At 32.7% G+C, this 20,265-nt stretch overlaps 2 protein-coding genes across 2 annotated transcripts in view; both read left to right on the top strand.

Moving 5' to 3' along the window:
- Positions 1-1,351: 1,351 nt before the first annotated feature.
- On the top strand, positions 1,352-8,357 carry l(3)mbt (lethal (3) malignant brain tumor). The gene is made up of 15 exons (XM_018543375.1): positions 1,352-1,687; positions 2,698-2,986; positions 3,130-3,369; positions 3,462-4,090; positions 4,249-4,408; positions 4,487-4,655; positions 4,761-4,944; positions 5,036-5,234; positions 5,316-5,771; positions 5,839-6,028; positions 6,110-6,231; positions 6,317-6,647; positions 7,190-7,261; positions 7,363-7,795; positions 7,879-8,357. The coding sequence occupies exons 1-15, from the start codon at positions 1,430-1,432 to the stop codon at positions 8,002-8,004; spliced, it is 3,858 nt and encodes a 1,285-aa protein (XP_018398877.1). The 5' UTR covers positions 1,352-1,429; the 3' UTR covers positions 8,005-8,357.
- Positions 8,358-11,743: 3,386 nt separating this feature from the next.
- The window catches only part of fng (Fringe glycosyltransferase), an 89,745-nt gene continuing 81,223 nt past the window's right edge, over positions 11,744-20,265 (top strand). The window contains exons 1-2 of the mRNA XM_018543403.1: positions 11,744-12,119; positions 13,923-14,162. Of these exons, the coding sequence (XP_018398905.1) occupies positions 11,835-12,119; positions 13,923-14,162 (525 nt within the window). The 5' untranslated portion in view covers positions 11,744-11,834. The remainder of the gene's footprint in view (positions 12,120-13,922; positions 14,163-20,265) is intronic.

Genomic DNA, 20,265 nt, shown 5'->3' with positions numbered 1-20,265 from the left:
TATATACAAAAACAGAAAAACTATGACGTACACTACAGTTTAAGCTAATTTTGTCGAGAGTAAAAATCCGTAATTTTCTAAATCTTTCTTTCTGTCTGTTAAGAGAGACGCTCATTGCTTTTCCGATAACGAACAAGGAGTGTAATTATCATCGACATGTCGATCCACGCGATCGTGGTACGATTCGTGGAGAGACGGGCGGTTTTGATCAATTCGAAAAAAAAAAAAAACAAAAAATGTTATCGGAAAAACGACGAGGAAAGAACGTTAGTGGCGCTAGTGCGGTGCGATTGGTTGGCGCAGCTGCACCTAGTTGCACCCAATTGTTGCACCCGCGCACTGTGCAATGCCGTGTACTGACTGCCAATAGGAGACGACATGTCGCGCCGTCGCCACTGCGCGTCCGGCCTATGGGGACGTAGGCCGTGGCATACAGGATTTAAGGGGCCCGAAAGATGTGCTGAAGTTTTTGCTAAAAGAGTGCATGCACGGCATGGTGGAAATTGTTTGTAGTTTGCAAGCGCGGGAAAACGCTGCGTGAGGAGTGACGGCACGCGCGAACGACGACGATTGCCGCCGTGGGCTCCGGCCTGGCGCGTCCGTTATGAAAAGTGCCGTGCATAACGCGGGTTGCCCCCTTCATTGATGAGCGACTCCGAATCACTCCGAATGATGCGCGACGGGCGGTACACGAATCGCCAAGTTTGAATAGGATACCCACGATCTCTATCCACCGATCGCGCGGCAGCATGGGTGCTTTCGCACGAAACCGCCTTCGTCGTTTACGCCCACGGTGAATTTCAAAGCGTGAAAAGTGATGTTGAAACTTGACTGCTGTGTGCTACGGATACGACGGGTTCGGCGCGCCATTTAAAATTGTGTGCTACCATATCTCGACGAAAATGCGTCCGAGCGTCCCCGATGCATGAATTCTCATGATAAAATAAACGTCACACCTTGTCGAGCGTTTGCATTTTTTCGCTAACAAGAAATTTCGATTCCTCGCGAATTATATAATTAGTAACGACACGATATGCCGATGATAAACGCTATGTCCGTTAGGTTCGTAAAGTTACTTTAGTGTTGGGCCTTTAGACAAAAAAAAAAAAAAAATAAAAAAAAAAAAAAAAAAAAAAAAAATGCGCCGTGTATTAGACTTTGTTTGGCACTTTATCGAGATCGAATGATGATGGAACGTTAAGTTGTGATTTATTTCACGTTTTCACGGAACTTGGTTTCAAATTGATCAGATGAAACAATTTGTGTAAATGTAATTGTTTAATTATGCAAAAAGATTACACGTATCAAATAATTTTAAATACATTTTCAAGCTTTGTATTTTTCACTTTTAGATAGAAAAAATTTTATATTATTAAGTTGTGATAATTAGCATTTTGTCAAGTATCATTTTGATGTATGAAATATTTTAATGTTAAAGCGTGAAACAATGAAACAACCCAACTTTGATCCGTCTGTTAACAGAATGGAAGAGGAAATAGTAGTAGACGATATAGATGAGAATAGTGCTACGGATACGCAGCAGGTGGATGATCCAACCACGTCTGTAATGCCACTGTTATATATCCAGCAAAATAAAGTACGTTCTACCCCATCGTCAAATATAAATCAAACTATTGTTTCACCTAACACACAACTCGCTGCCATTATTAATCCAGTTAATAATCAGGTAATTACTGAAAGCATGATGTACATTGTGTGTAATGGTTAATATCTTGTGTAACTCTGGCTTTTTACTTTATTGTGGCAAAGTTGAGAATTTCTAGAAATTGTATTTATATATATATTAATTTTTTCAATCTGTTCCTTATATAAATACTTTATTATAATGGATGAACGTATAACACCCATAGGTACATACATATACACATTCAAATTATATTCATGATAACCTAAAATTAAATATACATCTTTAACCTACACTTGCTGTACTCATATTTTGTACTTTATAATTATAATTGAAAAAGTCAACTTTTTTCCAACCTTAATACAACCTTAGCGTTTAGTAAAAAAAATTGCAACGCCATCAAATTGTTTGTTATAAAAAGTAACAGAAAAAGTAAACGCTTTCCAACTCTGGCCTTATATATAAATATTATATTTTCAAAATATAAAATATGAATATGTAAGTATGATTGCAAGCAGTAATAAAAAGAATATGTATGTGTTTGCTGTTGAAGCAAAATATAACAGTACTAAATACAGTTTGCATTCAGTACACAACACACGCATGTGCACACACACATACATATGTATATAGATCTTATAGTTTTATGAGATATACAGGTGGTAGCAGTGAATGGTGTAGCTCCTTATAGTAAATGTAGATTTGGTCAACAAACATTGCATACGGTGTGACTCAAAATGTGAAAAGATGTGCATAAAATTAATTTTTTTGTTCAAAAATATATTTTTTAATATTTATAACTGTTAAATTTAGTATTATTTTTTTATTTTATCCTGCCAAGTTTATTGACAAATTAAAAGTGAATATTAATTAGTTTAGTTTTATTTGTAATTGGTATGGATTTATGCAAAAATCTCATATTTGAATTATTTCGATGTTGATTTCTAGAGAAAATTGTAACTTTTAACCAAGTCAATTTTAGACAGCAAGTCTATTTAACTTTTATCCTATATTATGATTAGACAAAATAAGATATTTTACTTTTATTCTAGATTGTAGGACAAAATAAGGTATTTATACAAGGGCCAAGTCAGGTAGCTACATCTCAAAGTAAACAACACATTGTGATTCATCGTCCGATAAATACTGTGAGCACAACAGCTACTTCACAAGCTCAAAAGCACATTTTACTTAGAAAGTCAACATCTACTGCTCAGATATTACCTTTAAATACGACGCAAGGAAATCAAACCAATGCGCAAGTTGGAAAGCATACGTTTGCATATTTAGGAACTCTTATTAAACCTAATAAATCACGAGAATCTGTTGTTATACCTGCAGGTAAGAATTTTTTGTGGTTTATAAATTTTTGAATATAATTGTTTTACAATTTATTAACTTATGTACACAAAAGCTATTAAAAACCTAACTTAATGTATCAAATAATAAGTATCTGTACATTTACTTATTTGACTTTCTAATAGGGACTTTAACACCAGCTCAAATAACAAAACCCAAATTAGTAATTACTCCAGTAATATCGCAATTAGCTCAAACATCAACAAGTACCACAAGTGGCTCTCAGAGTCAGGCTCCTAAACATATGGCGAATTTAATATTGCCAGTGAACATTTCCCAGCAAAGTGGCACTACAAAACCTAGCATGTTCAATTTAAAAATTAATAATGGTCAACTCAGTACAGAAAGCAAAGGTACCATAACAGGTATAGAAATAAATCTCTAATTAGCGTAATTACTAATTTACATATGTAGTATTTTAAAGTAAAATATAACGTATTTTTATTACTTTATTTAGTGTTACGTGAATCAAAAACGACAAATTCAACGACACATCCTCCACCACTGCATCCAATAGCGAAAATGAGCCTTTTAAGTGCAAACAAAAGCAATTCTAATTCTATAGATAGTATAAAAATCACTGAAAACCCGGATTCAGCTGTTATCACGCCAATTCCAAAAAAGGAAGATAATCAACCGGAAAAACGGAAAAAGACAATTAGCAATATATTACGAGGTTCTTCTGAAAAACGGATGAAGAAGCAACATATTCCAAAATCTCCACAAGACAATTTAGCTGATGCTAATTATGCATTGAGCAGCCCAGAGTCTGAACAAGACAAAGATAAAAAGACTCAAAATGATGATGATATTACATTGATTAAAGTTGTTCCTAGTGAGGATAAAGTTTCAAAACTAAATACAAATATGGATGATGATATAAGAATAGAAATAATTAAAGCTCCTGCGAGCTGCAATGCTGAAGTAACGCCAGACAATAAGAGTGAAGCAAAAGGTAACAATTGTGATGATACGAAAGAACAATCGAATCAGAACAATACAAATCAGAACATTATGAATTTTGATGCGTCTAAAGTTTTAGACTGGAAAGATGGTGTTGGTACTTTACCTGGAAGTAATTTACAGGTAAAAAAGTTATTATATATATATATGATACTAAAAAGTAAACCTCTAAATTTGTATATCTAAAATTATAAACAGTAGTAACAATTTTATTATTAAAGTATTTATAGATATATATATCACCGAACAATCGTTTATGTTTTCAATACATTTTTTTTCAGTTTCGTATGAATGAGTTCGGCATTATAGAAGTAGTAGATGAAGATGAAAATAGTAAACAAAATAAAGATGGTATTGGTGATAAAGAGAATGTGTGTTTAACACAAAATTCTTCGAAAACTAGTTCAGGAATCGTTAATAATACTAATATAGAAAAAAAAAGTAAGTTTCAAATAATCATGATGGACATATTAGATATAAATGTTTATATATCACTATAATGAAATATATTTAATTTAGCTGATGAAAGGAAATCTAGATCGGTAAATGCAGATACTGTATATCATTGCGAAGCTTGTGGATGTTATGGATTAGCTGCTGAATTTGAAAGTCCAATATCATGTAGTCCTTCCTGTACAGAAGTGATCGAGGCTAAAAAGCAGCCTACAAATCGAAAGGACAATCCAAAGTGTGTATTATTTATGCATTACTTATGTATTATTTAATACATTCTAACATATAATAATTAAATGATATGATAAAATTTATTTATATTAATGTTTTTTTTTTACAGAGAAATACGCATAAAAAAGAAACGCAAAAAATTATTACAAGAGTCACAGTTATTACAAGGGTCAAAGGAAATAGATGAAAAGTCTGATGAGAAGACACAAGATAAGACGAAGGAGTTAGACGAGGAAAAAGAAGTATTGGCAGGTGTAGATGATGAGATCCAAGCAGATTTATCAGAATCAAAGGTTAATCAAATATAACAATTATTCAATTTAATTAAATTAAATGCATTAAAAATTAAAATACATTAATTTTTTATCTTTATTTTATGTACAGTATCCTTGGCAAACAGGAAAATTAGGTTTTTCATGGCCAAAGTATCTTGAACATTGTAAAGCAAAAGCGGCGCCTGTGAAGTTATTCAAGGATCCGTTTCCCTATAGTAAAAATCATTTTAGAGTTGGAATGAAATTGGAAGGTATAGATCCGGAACACCCTTCTCGATATTGTGTTCTAACCATTGCCGAGGTTGTAGGTAAGTCAGCAGTTAGAGAGAGAGAAATAGCATATTTACTATAATATTATTATATAAAATTTATAAAATGTGTGTATTTAGGTTATCGAATGCGTGTTCATTTTGACGGTTATCCAGAAAATTATGATTTCTGGATAAATGCAGATAGTATGAATATATTTCCTGCTGGATGGTCTGAAAAAAATGGCAAGAAATTGGATCCACCAAAGGGTTACACATCTGGAAATTTTAATTGGAATGCATATCTAAAAATCTGTAAAGCGCCTGTGGCAGCGAAGAATCTATTTCCGAATAAAGGTGCCTTGCAAACTGTCTTTCCCACGGGCTTTCGAGTGGGCATGAAGTTGGAGGCAGTGGATAGAAAACATTCTTCATTACTTTGTGTCGCTAGCATAGCAGGTTTAATGGATTCTCGAATATTAGTCCATTTTGATTCTTGGGATGAGGTGTATGATTACTGGGCTGATGCAAGTTCACCATATATTCACCCTGTTGGATGGTCTCATCATAATGGACGCGTCTTGGTGCCACCAAATCGTAAGAAATTTGAAATTAGTATATAATTTATTTATTCTTCCATGTATATTGTAATATTTGTGATTAGAATATAAGGATGCTAAATCCTTCTCTTGGGACACATATCTGAAAGAAACCGGCTCAGTGGCTGCTCCGGCTAGAGCATTCAAGCAACGACCACCATGTGCGTTTAGACGTGGTATGAAATTGGAGACAGTGGATAAGCGAGTACCACAATTAATCAGAGTGGCAACTGTAGAGGATGTAAAAGACCATCAGTTCGTATTGATTTCATTTTCTTTCTGTGTGTATTGTTATCTTTTTAGTTGGATAATAATTGTGTATTTTTAAAAATATAGACTAAAGATTAAGTTTGATGGCTGGCCTGATAATCATGCTTACTGGGTTGACGATGATTCACCTGATATTCATCCTGTGGGTTGGTGTGCAAAAACGGGTCATCCATTGGAACCTCCACTTAGTAAGTTCTTATTTTACATTATACATTTTTTGTATATTATATTTTATTTTAATTTGTCCGTACATTGATTCATTTTTATCAATAGCACCCGATAATTTGAATGATCTACCGGAATGTGGCACATATGGCTGTCGAGGTATAGGACATGTAAAAGGACCTAAATTTGCAACACATAATTCAGCATCCGGTTGTCCGTATTCTCTTCAAAATTTAAATAAATCAGGACAAATGCCTGATAGACATAATTTAAAAAACAATGACTTCCACGAAGTCGATAATAATGAAAAGGAGGTACAAGAAAAATCAAAAGAGAAGACTGACAAAAAAATAGAAAAATCTCAAAAGTCTGATAAACTTGTACCCTCAGATGATGGAATATTAATGATTGAGAAGGAAAAACAGAAAGATGGCGATTCGTCGGAAAAGAATGATAAATCTGAAAATAAATCAGAAAATGATAAATCTGAAAATGGATCGGAAAACGATAAATCTGAAAATAGATCAGAAAATGATAAATCTGAAAATAGATCAGAAAACGATAAATCTGAAAATATATCAGAAAACGATAAATCTGAAAATAGATCAGAAAATGATAAATCTGAAAATAGATCAGAAAATGATAAATCTGAAAATGAATCAGAAAATGATAAATCTGAAGATAGATCAGAAAATGATAAATCTGAAAATAGATCGGAAAGTGACAAATCTGAAAATAGATCAGAAAATGATACATCTGAAAATAGATCAGAAAATGATAAATCTGAAAATAAATCAGAAAATGATAAATCTGAAAATGGATCTGAAAATGATAAATCTGAAAATAGATCAGAAAATTCAGACAAGTATGTTAAATGTAGTGAAATAACTATATATATATGTATATGTGTGTATATATACATACATATAGCATAATTGTGACATTATTGTTATTTTTATTTACATAATTTTATTGTTTCAGATCCAAGTTTAAAAATTTACACAACGAAGGACAAACGGATGATGATGAAGTTTCGAGAAAACGAAAGAGAAGGTTTGTTATTTAAATCATAAAGAACTTTTCTAAATATTACATATTCATATAATATTAAAATTCCGTATTCTTTTAATATATATTATACAATACATTTTTAGACATCAAAATTCGGAAGAATCTTTGTTTTCCGTTTCCAATGTTACAAATGGTGATGTGCAAACTTGGAATGCTGTGAATGCTGCGAATACTGCAAATGTTATGAATGCTGCGAATACTGCAAATATTACAAATATTACAAATATTATGAATACTACAAATATTGCGAATGCTACGAATGCTACAAACGCTACCCAATATGCTGCAGACATACCAGTCAAACAATTGCGTAAAGAATTATATCAATCTGTATATAATCCTGGATATAATCCTTTGCCGAATGCACCGCATATATGGGCGAAACATAGCAATGCCTTAAACAGAGTAGTATCGAGGCAAACCACGAATCCACGACGATGGTCTAATGAAGAAGTGATTAAATTTGTACAGAGCATGCCTAATTGTGCAGAGGCTGGGAATATTTTCAGGCAGAACGTAAGTTTCAAATAAAATGCAATAATATAAATAATTAGTTTAAATAATAACGGCATTGGATATATTGTTAATTATTACTGCAGAATATCGATGGTGAGTCATTCTTAATGTTGACTCAAGAGGATTTGGTATCAGTACTGCGTTTGCGACTCGGACCTGCCATTAAGTTGTACAATAGTATAGTTTTATTACGTCAAAAAGCATCTTGAATTAGATACAAGCGAAGCATATGTCCTTGACTGGCGAATGATGTGGCAGCTATTGTGACAGGATATATCGCCTATTATTTATTTAAAACATTAAGGCAATGTATTGTATATTTTTTTTGCCATTAAATTTCAGAATTGTTTCTTAAACGAGCGGGCGAACACTCGCAAGTCTAGTTTTGGACAGTTCTGAAATAGTTATCTAAAATCTATTTAAATCGACAATCGGTAGAAAAAGAATTATTATAAAATTGAAATTATATGATATGTTTTAATTTGACAATTTTCTGAATCAATTCTAGTATTTTCTGCAATACGACGAGACATTTTAGATTGTAGGCATTGATTCAAGTACTTACGACCGATATGACGTAATTTTTCGTATATGATGTATATCGAATCGTGTATAAATGTAAATATTGTTTTAATTATTAGGTATTGTAATAAAAATACTTATGCAACCTTTTCACTTAATTATGCCGAGTATTTCTAAATTCCAAAATCAATTTACTGCAAATTGCAAAATACATTTTCCACATAAAACTTCTTAACGAAACAAAAATACCTAAAATATTTTGATTTCTATTTTAAAATAAATTAACAATTTGCATTACGTCGACGATTTCGAGATATTGAGAATTGTAATATTCCTATCTTCAGTTTCAAATCATAATGACTTCTGCAAAATATTTATTTTATAATTGTTGAAAATTTTTTCCAACGAGAGAGATATAGGACTCTAGATCTAAAAATATATTAGCAAGGCGTTTGCTAACTGTATAAACGCTGACTTTTGATAAACCTGGCTAATTAATTTTCTTCGAATCGATATTAAAAATTCGAATTTTCAGTATTTTTCGCGATTGTTGATTTCAAAAATTGTTTCAACTCAAAAAATATCAAAAGTCTTTTTTATAAATAAATAAGAGGTAAGGAAAAAGTTTATCGTAACGTATTGAATGTGTATGTATATACGGATATGTAAAGTTATAATACATGTGTATGTATTATTTTGTAATTTATATTTTTGTTAATTACATTATTTATTGTAATAATTCACTATATTTGAAGTATTTTTCAAAACGAAAATTTTGAATTTTTTAAACTGCTGTTTTCATTTTGAGATTAATAAAGAGATAGCAGGAATTAGCAGTCTAGTGTAATAATAGAAGTCAATGTAGAAGTCTATTTAATTCTCTTTGGTGTTGTCTTATTTGTTTTAGCGTCATCGCAATATTACCGACGATCAGTCACGTTAAGATTACTCAATTATTCTCGATCGAGGATTTATCATCTGTTGTTATTTTACAATATCGATTTTCAACGGATCGATATGTCAATGTTAATTAGAAGATTATTAAAAAGGTGAATTATTTAATATTTTATATTACTAAACACATATATGTTTCCTTATAATAATTTATAACTATATTAGATATCCAGAAAAAACCGGAATTTGGTGTTATCCAGTACTTTTTTACTATCTTGTCGGATAGCCGGATATCATACTAATGATCCAGTAATATATTCGGCTGAAATTTTATATTGAAAAAATGCGTCATTGATGCAAAACTTTTTTTTTAGATAAATTTCTTGCACAATTTATTTTTCTTTTCACATTTTGGGGAGATCATTATTACTGCTATTTTTGCAGTACTTTCCCTTTTTTTTTTTCAGAATTTTAGCAAATTTGTATTGTCCGGAAAACATCCATAATTTATGATTTGGTGAATCTTTAGTTTTAGTATAATCTATGATGTTCTGGATAGTATATATAATAATTCTAGTATCTACTATTTTTTATGTCATATTGGATACCTATAATTTATATAATGGACAACTTTGCTTTTTAACATTGCTAGTTACGAAAATATGTTTGTACCGAATTTTTTATAATCAAGAAAAATCGCATTTAATTACGAATAACCTTTTTTTCTGATTTTAATACATAAAATAGAGAAGTAATACATAAATAGAAGTAATTATAAAATTGTCGATTTTCTTGTAATGTATTATTTCTTGCACATTTTGCAATTTTTATACTCTCATTTTTTTTTATATTTCTTGAAACTAATAGATACCTATCTATAATACAGATTGCAGGATTTTATAATAAAAAAATTGGCTTTATTATTATTGTTAAATTCGCAGTAATATAAAATAAACAATATCCTGTAGAACACGTACAAACTAACGATAACATATTTTCCATTCGATAATATAAATGTTATGTAGTATATAGCATGTATAAAATTAGCGTTATAATTGTTGAGTAAAAATTCTAACATTAATGTAATGTTAATATTACTTTTGTTCTGCGGAATTATAGTATTCTTGATTATATCGTTTCAGAATCGCCAAGGATTCGTCTTTCAATAATATTATTTCTATATTTGAAAAAAAAAAGAGGTAATTATACCGAATAGGAAACCCTCTTGACCTTGACATATGTTGTGAAGATCATGACCCTGAGCGATCTCCAACAGGATTTAACCGTCGCTCATCCTTTTCGTTAAAAAGCATTTGATATAATTATCATAGTGGTATATATAATAATATAATAATATTTAAAAAATATATATATATCTTAAAGACACTCTCTCTTTCTCTCTCTCTCTCTCTCTTATATTATTCTTTTTAAATAATCTTTTTTTTAAATACAGAAATAAATAATATAAATAATACTATTTATATTATTTTGTATCTGAAAAAAGATTATTTAAAGATAACACACAAGTGTCTTTGAAATATGCTTTTAAATATTATTTCTATATTTAAAGAAGATTTTGAAAAGAATGATATACGAGTGATATACATTTCAATCAGTATTTGCGTTTATCGATGCTCGAAATATTTCGCATATCAAAAACACTTTTTTCGGTATATTTTCCCTCGGTCGCGCGTGACGGTTGAAAAAGCGGTGGTGTATGCAGTACGTGTTTCTCAGATCTATCCCCACTCAAGGGCGGCCGCACGCCTGTTGGCACCACTTCTCCCTCTCCCTCCGGCGGCCCGCGACGTGCCTGCTATGGCGATGTTTACAGCGTAGTCACGGCAACGGCTCATGTGATCAGTCGGTGGTCCGTCGTGCGCCGGGTAACAGTAGACTAGACGTTCTTCACGGTGTGTATCGAATCGGATTGTGTTTCTCGTGTCACGTCGCGCCGTCGCGTCGTTCATTTCGACAGACTACTTGTTCTCTCTCTCTCTCTCGGAACGTTGACAGCGAATATCCGGAAAAGTGACGTGCTCGAACGTGCAGCTGATAAACAGTATATACGCGAGCGATGTTACAATATTATATTATCGTGTTGCTCTCCTTTCACACAGCACTTTGTATGGATTAGAACTTGCAGGAGTTACAGAACTGACACCGCGGCGGAGGCTCACGACGATAACTTCGACATGAAGCGTGTCGCGATAATCGGAGCGCCGGCGAGGTGCGGATCCCTCGTCGCATGTCGTTTCGATCGCTCGATCGTTCGTGCGGAGTGACGCAGAACCGGCGGGGGACGTGATCGACGCGCACGTGCTTCGAATCGATTACATTACGGAATCCGGTAAAATAATGTGCCGCGTGGAACGCATCAATGATCATTCGCGATTATGATTGACGGACGATCGCGGGGGAGCTCTAGATTTTGAGTGTCGTAAAAGAGAGAAAAGTAGGAGGGGGGGAGGGGCGAAAGGGTGCTTCGCGAAGCGACGTGAAGTTTGCAGGGGAAGCGAAAAGAAGCGCCTTGTGAACGACGTGTAGTGGAGTTCGCGGGGGAAGTTGAAGCGGTGATCACGTGACCGCGGCGGGAAGGAGCGGAGAAAGTTCGCGGTGTGTTATGGACCGCGTGTTTTCCTACGCGGGACGAAATGAGGACGGCGACGCGGCAGCGTGGTCGTCGATGAACCCTAAGGACAAATGTGCGGATCCCGCGGTGGTGGAGCAACAAGGCTCGTGGCTCTGTAAGCCCGCTAGCAGCCCCCAAGCTTGTACGCCGCTTGCCGTCGGCGCGGGTATGATGCCACGAGGTCTGCCGACGAGACGTAGCCTCCAGGCGTTAGCGCTCGTCATCGCTACCGCCTACGCCACGATTCTCCTCTACCAGTGTATCGCACCGCGTCAGGTAATTAGAACGATCATTATCAGCGTTATCCCTGTGTCCGCCGATCACGTCAGTTCTGCGACGCTTGCACTCCGATACTGTAATATGTTCGTGTCAGCGTATCATATTACGCATTATAGAGACTGAGGATTGCCAATTAGAGATTAGAATTCGACTGGATAATTTTAATTTCAATCCGCTTCGCTCTAATTGGCTAAATTCTAATCCATTGTTATCTCTGTCGCCGACGGCGCCTGTAATACTCCGATTATTATATAAAGCTCTGTTCACATTACTTAGAATTTGACCAACTAGATAATTTTAATTTTAATCCGTTTTGTTCTATAATAATTAGTTAAATTGTAATTCTCAATTTTCGTAATTTCTCAGTCTTTAATGTGTAGTGTGGATGGATACGGATATTAAGGGGCACACAAAAATTCAACCTTTCGTCCTAATCTGGTAACGCTATCCAAGCTGTAGAATTTACAAAGATCATCTTACTAATCTTATCAGTTTGATAAGTAAATTCTACAGCTTTTACCCGAAACATTTTTCTGTTAAAACTTATATTTACTTACGTATTTTTGTGGAATTCTGAATGCGGGAAGAACGTAGCTCGTATTTAGTGCATTCCATGATTAATTCTGCAGTATATATTATACTAGTTTTTACGATATTAATCACATTAGGTCTGTTCTTTTCAGCTAAACTGTTTGCACGATTTACTCCTTTCTCTTTTTCTTTCCACGGAAAAGAGAAAAGATAAACGGTGTAAGCAATTCAACTAAAAAGAACAGGCCTATTCTTTCGAGTTATATGATAAGATCATGTGATTAGAAATATTTAGATAAAGTTGAACATTTTTAATGATATAGAAGAAGGGCTACGAGTCTAATAAATTCGTTTAATTTAACAATGATGAATATAAATATTACAAAACATAAAACAAATCTTTCGATTCCGATTGGGTCATTTTCAATGTTTAAATTATAACGGGCATAAGATACATATCAGTGTGTTTGATTCTCTTTATTTTTGTATCCTTGACTGACTACTTGTAACATAGATTTCTTTGTCTTGATGAATGTAAATTTCTTATTTGCAAAATTATAATTTAATATAATATTTTTTTGTTCGTGTTATGGCAGTGATATGTCGGAGTCTTGGAAAACGTTCAAAGTGAAGATATGAATCTTAGTAACTTTTAATTGAGTCCAGATTGATATAGATAATTGTTGGAGTAAATATGAGAGATTTTTTGAAGTTGAACTTTTTTATTTACTTAATTTCAATAATCTGGAAAATTGATTACTGTTTGAATGTTTATAGATGCATTTCCATGCAATATCTTATATATGATTTGTGATTGTTGTTTCGTAAATGCACGTAGTATAACATAGTATAATACACACAATTATTCAAACACAGATATTTTTTGAATAATTAATATGTAAAAGAGCACTTTTACAAACTTAGCTGAGGAGCATAAACAAGTAATAAAGTCATATTCTTCAATTGATATTAAATAGACTTCACTTTTATATAGTTTGCAATTAAAATTAAAAGGAGTCGAAATATTTAATGTCAGAAGCAGACATATTCACAGAAAAATAACAATTCTTCTTGATACCCTAGTAGGAAAAATTGATACTAAATTAGCAAACAAATTAAATGCTAATGCGAAACATTATTTTTATAATTATTGTATATTATATATCTACTTTCTCAACACCTTTTAGCGAGAAAAGTTTATTGGCAAAAGCCTCGAGAGAAATTTCCTCTTTTTTCTTAATAACATATTCTGATGATTGTATGTCGCAGTGGGTCGACGAGATGAACGTGGCGGAAGTGAATAGCCGAAATGTGATAGTGGAGGTGCCGGCGTCGAGAAAGTTAATCAGCGAGGAGTTGCCGGTGACGCTGCCGGTGGCAACGGCAACTATGGCACCGTTCACGACGAACCTCAACGACGTGTTTATCAGCGTGAAGACCACCAAACACTATCATCATTCGCGCCTGCCGGCCATCATCGATACGTGGTTCCAGTTCGCCAGAAATCAGGTGAGCTTCTTTTACTCCGTGAAGATCGCCGTGAAATGCCAATATTCCGGATTCATTAGCGTCGCTCGGTCACCTCGTTTCTTGCGCTCCGACCTTGCGACAGCCTCGTTACGAATATGGCACGATCACCTGAAAATATTGAAACTTCCTGAGAATATTATTCAATAATTGGGATATTTTTTGATCACGTATTCTTTATTTTATTTCATTCGTAACAACAATATATTATAATTTCATTTTTAATTTGCGTAAATTCTACTTGTTTTATAAGCAGTATATATATTTTGATATTTTGGATAAAATTATGTGTATTAGAATTATTCAGATAAGGTTTAACGTTTTTATTATTTATTTAATTTTGACAACCTGGAAAATATTGATGACATGAATTTACAGGAGTATTTCTGAATATTTCAGGAGCATTTTCAAATATCGACAACGTGATTTATTGATGATATGATTTTTATTTTATAAATGTATATAGTATGCATAACATAATATAGTATACGAAAATATTTAATAGGTTTTGTAAGGTATTATTCCGTTAGTTGCTATTGTAAAATAATACAAAAAAATTTACGATAAGAAACAATATTTCTTTGCAGTGACGTGCTTGTAATTACATTATACAATTATGATTGCTCTTTGAGAGCACAATAATCTTTAGATAATCAACATGTTCTGTTCAGAAACGTAAACATCATCCCAAGAAATGGACGAAAAAACTCTATCCTATTTACATTTACAATTTAATATTAGTGAAGGTAGTAATACCAGTTTTATTTAGTATAACGATTTCAACGTTCAATTAGGATTAGATTTTGCATAGATATAATATTTTTATGATAAAAAATATTTTTTATCATAAGAATAATACATCGAAGAACTTTTTAAAATAACTTTTATGGAGTTTGTTATTATTTGATTCGTTCGTTATTATTTATGAAGAAATCAGAGAAATATTATTCGTAAAAGTTATTTTCGAGGAATATTATTTGTTATTTGATTCGTTCGCCATTATTTGCGAAGAGACGAAAAAACTCCAGTAAAAATTAATCGTATTAAAGTGTGACAAATGATACGCATAGTCTTATCGCGACGTCTTCATCATCGCGAGATACATCTACATGCCTTCTTGTGGAGCGGAATAGACCACACTTTGTATACGACTCGTTGGGCTTTATCCAAGGGAATCGAAGCGTATTCGCGCGTATTTACCGTAGACCGTGTCGCCGATGATCAGCGTGAATTCACGATTTCTCGCGCCGTGGGAATGAGATTCGTTCCACTCTTCCTTCCCTACAATTTCTCATTTGCCTTTTCGTAAATATCGTCGATACCATCCGTGCCCTGCGAAAACAAAGGCCGATATTCCACGTCCCGAATAGGATTTACGTGATATTGTTGCTGCAGAATTAAATTAATTAAATTTTTTTAATCGCAATACGTTAAAATCTTTTGGGAAATCTTTTTTTTAATGCGTAATTATGCTATTTTTACTAGTAGTTAAATAACGCATCGTATTTAGATTTAAATTAAATAATTGCGATGCACACATAATTATACATTTTTATTTTTGCGTACATATTTTATATCAAGAAAAAAATCTAATGTTTTCTATCATTTTTATGAATTGATTGGACAATGAACAAATATTTTTTGGTAATTAATATACTAATGAAGAAACCTTGAGAGAAATTCTCATACTCTGGTATGGTATGATTCTTCCGTCGGATAAAGAAACAAAATACTCTTGCATCTCTCAGCGGCTTCCGCGTCCTTCTGCACTTTCCCAGGTTAATATACCGTTCCTCTCCAGGTAATTACTATACCTGGATTTTGCACGAGTTCTCGCGTTTCCTGTAATTTCGGTTGATTTCCTCTACACTGTTCAGGGAACGGAACTTTAGTGAATTTAGTCATGGATACGTTATCTCACATGTTGTTTATTGATATCTGGATTTAATTTCTCATTTTTCTAATTTTTTTATTCATATATATCTATACCTTGATTTATTTAATTTTATATTAGATATTTATTAGATTTTATAAGTATTTATGACAACAATTCGAATGTTAGAATAATCAGATTTTCAAGATAAATTGAATTAAGAAGAATTAATATTTTCAAGATAAATTGAATTAAGAATTTATTACGTTGATGATTTTTCGAAAGAAAGGGAAATTAAAGTAAATTACAAGATCATTTGAATTAAAATATAAAGAACGGGTCAGTTGATTAAAAATCAAAGTAGGTATAAAAAAGGAACCACGACTCAAAAGACAAATTACGTAAAATCTATAAACAGCAAACGTTTCAATTACGAGGTCATTATCGATGTTAATAACAATAAAATTTGAGTATATGTGAAAGTATAACTGAACAATATATTCAAAGATTATTTGAGTTATGTGTCCGCAATGAAAGCATTTGTAATTCCCATGACACGCCGCGATGTTGTCTTAATTTGCTTCGTGTCCTGATTATTCTCCCGTCGATCTCACGCTTTTTCCACTACGCGTATACACTCGCCTTGCCTGTGACTCGCGTCGGTATGCATTTTCCGCGACGCGAGCGAGAAAAAGTGCGATGAGAATAATAAAAGTCTGTGTCCGGCTGCACACGGTTTGTGGTTCGTGGGAAGATCTCACGATTTACCTCCGACCCTGACGACCTCCGCGTTAGCCGACTTAGTCCACCCACGAGCACTCTCAACGAACTCACCTTTTTCGTGGTTTCTTTCTCGATAATTAAACGATGCGCCACGATCCTGCAAGTCGGCTGAAATGATCATTCTTTTATTTGCGTGTGTGAATCTTGTGAGATCGAGGATGTTATTGATTCTCACGTATTATTGCAGAATTCCAATACATTCAATTAGTGTACATAACATCGTATAAAACGATCTTCATAATTGCGTAATGAAAGGACTTTACATTTGTAAAAGAGAGATTTATTTATATATTTATGGTATAATTTATATAAAGTTAAAATGCGCGTTGTTTTAAACGGGGAAAATATCTGAAAAAAAAATGAAGAATTTTATCGAATAAAAAAAAATAACATATAAATCAACAATTTTCAACGACTAGAAGACTTATTTCCTTTTCTGGCAAGATTAGAAATTCACGATCCAATTTACGGCAAGTGATTTATCGCAGTGAAGATAATAGACTCTGGTAGAAATTTAGCCATCTGCCTAAGGTTCAAAATTATTTGCAGTGCAATAAGTCTTGAAAATGTAGATTGATTTCTTAAGATATTCGCACAATTTCTTTAATTTTCGTAAAATATTTTTATTAGTATATATTATATCAAAAACTTGAAAATTAATATAGAAAAAAGTGGGGTACTTTAGACTCCAGTTGAAATCGTGAAATGTAAAATGTCAACATACTTACTTTTTAGTAAAATATATAAATTATGTATACAAGTATATTTAAACAATTTTAAAATTAAACAATATTAAATATTAAATTTCATAGAACCGTATATGTAAATTTTTAGAATTATTTTGTAAAACTTGTAAATATTATGCAATTGATTGCGATTAACAATGTTACTATTATCTATTTGTAATGAAAGCCTTGCTAGGGTATGTTAAGTTAGCACCCCAACTATAGTACTCAGGAGTTCTGATTAGAGTTCCCACTTCCTTTTGACGAGACGAAGAGTTCCCTATAGTTAATAACAAGAGTTCCGCTCAATAAACATTTTTTTTACATTTTTTAAAATGGGGTGCTAACTTTTTATCGAATTTCGAGGTGGAGTAGTTCTGAGCGGCTTAATAGCTTCAATTTGCGAATGCCTAGAGTTCCTGATATGTAAAAAAAATTTTCGAATAATAAAAAAAAAATTAAACATTTTTGAAAAATTAATTTTTAGATATAATAGTTCTGATGATAATTTCTGCTTCTTTTTGACGATACGAAGAGTTCTCTATAATTTTTAATGACATATGCGCTTAATAATCATTTTTTAATAATTTTTTAAAAATGGGGTGCTAACTTTTTAACGAAATTCAAGGTCGCATAGTTCTGATCAGCAGACAGGACTATTTTGTGAATACCTAGAGTTCTTGATACATAAAAAACATTTTTGAAGAATAATAAAATTTTTTAAAAATAGTTGAAATCTTTGAAAAATTTTTTGAGAGTACCGAGTAGTCTGAGTAGCGTTTTGTTCAGAACTCTGAACAAAACTACTCGGTACTACCAAAAAATTTTCCGACGTGGGACTTGGAAAAAAATTTTTGAAAAAAAATCGGAGTTCTGGACAGTTCTCGACGAGTTCTGTCGAAAAGTATCAGGGCTCAAAGCGATTGGACCAACGGTTTCCGAGATATACTCACTTTAAAAATTGCTGATCTTCTGACAAATGTCGCTGTATCTTGCAAACCGTTGGTCTAATCGCTTTTTCACCTTACAGTTTTCGATAGAACTCGTCGAGAACTATACGAAACGCTACTCAGAACTCCTCGGTACTCTCAAAAAATTTTTCGACATGGGACCCAGAAAAAAATTTAGTCAAAATTTTTTGGGAGTACCGAGTAGTTCTGATCGGAGTTCTGGACAGTTCTCGGCGAGTTCTGTCGAAAAGTATTAGGGGTCAAAGCGATTGGACCAACGGTCTCCGAGATATACTCACTTTAAGAATTGTTGATCTTCCGACGAATGTCGCTGGATCTTGCAAACCGTTGGTCTAATCGCTTTTTCACCTTATAATTTTCGATAGAACTCGTCGAGAACTATAAGAAACGCTACTCAGAACTCCTCGGTACTCTCAAAAAAATTTTCAAAGATTTTCACTATTTTTTTTAAATTTTATTATATTTCAAAAATGTTTTTTATGTATCAAGAACTCTAGGTATTCACAAAATAGTTCTGTTAAGCTGATCAGAACTATGCGACCTTGAATTTCGTTAAAAAGTTAGCACCCCATTTTTAAAAAATTATTAAAAAGTGATTATTAAGCGCATATGTCATTAAAAATCATAGAGAACTCTTCGTATCGTCAAAAAGAAGCAGGAATTATCATCAGAACTATTGTATCTAAAAATTAATTTTTCAAAAATTTTTAATTTTTTTTTTTATATTCGAAAATTTTTTTTACGTATCAGGAACTCTAGGCAATCGCAAATTGAAGCTATTAAGCCGCTCAGAACTATTCCACCTCGAAATTCGATAAAAAGTTAGCACCCCATTTTTAAAAAATGTAAAAAAAATGTTTATTGAGCGGAACTCTTGTTATTAACTATAGGGAACTCTTCGTCTCGTCAAAAGGAAGTGGGAACTCTAATCAGAACTCCTGAGTACTATAGTTGGGGTGCTAACTTAACATACCCGCCTTGCTAAAGAAAGATGAGTTAAATAACATTTTTTTATATAATTTGCAATATAATAGTTAATAATTTTTAATGATATTTTGTATCTAACGATTTCAGTTAGAACAATTTTATCTTTTATATAGTAATATCTTATTATCTTCACATATACATATATATTAAGACTCTTTTCTGAAGCCTTAAAATAAGTCTTTATGGGTTTTAAAAAAGAGAAACAAGGCTAGAGAATATTGTGTGTAGCAGTTTCGCTGTTAAGGTGTTAAGTTTCTTACCTAAATTGGACAGAGGTGAGCAATAGGTCGCAATGTTTTGATTATTAATACGTCATATATCACGGGTAATGCGTTTTAATAATGCGCTCCACTGAGGAGGAACATTGATTGCGCATTTATTGTTGGCGCAATCCCTATGTTCGTCCTTTTCCTCTCGGCCATCACCTTACGATGCTGTTAATGGCCTTTAATGGCCACATTTATATACCTTACCAGCTACTTCTTTTTTATTCATATGTGGTCAATACTTTACGCGGTATATATAGTAAGATTAAATAGTTCGTTTAAAATATTTTTTAGACATTTGTACCGCAAAAACAATCGAGATTTATATCTTGTTATAAATTTTTGATTATATGAATGACAATAAAGATAGTGTGTCAACGCATAATACACATCTGTGGATATCTTTTATATTGTTTCAATATCTCAACATTATTATAATTTTAATTCTAATAATTTATTCGATTTTCTTAGTCAATATAT

Source organism: Cyphomyrmex costatus, unplaced genomic scaffold, assembly GCF_001594065.2.
Source record: "Cyphomyrmex costatus isolate MS0001 unplaced genomic scaffold, Ccosl1.0 scaffold374, whole genome shotgun sequence".
NCBI lineage: Eukaryota > Metazoa > Arthropoda > Insecta > Hymenoptera > Formicidae > Cyphomyrmex > Cyphomyrmex costatus.
Note: the sequence above shows the minus strand (reverse complement) of the source record. Positions and strands in the feature narration are given on the sequence as shown.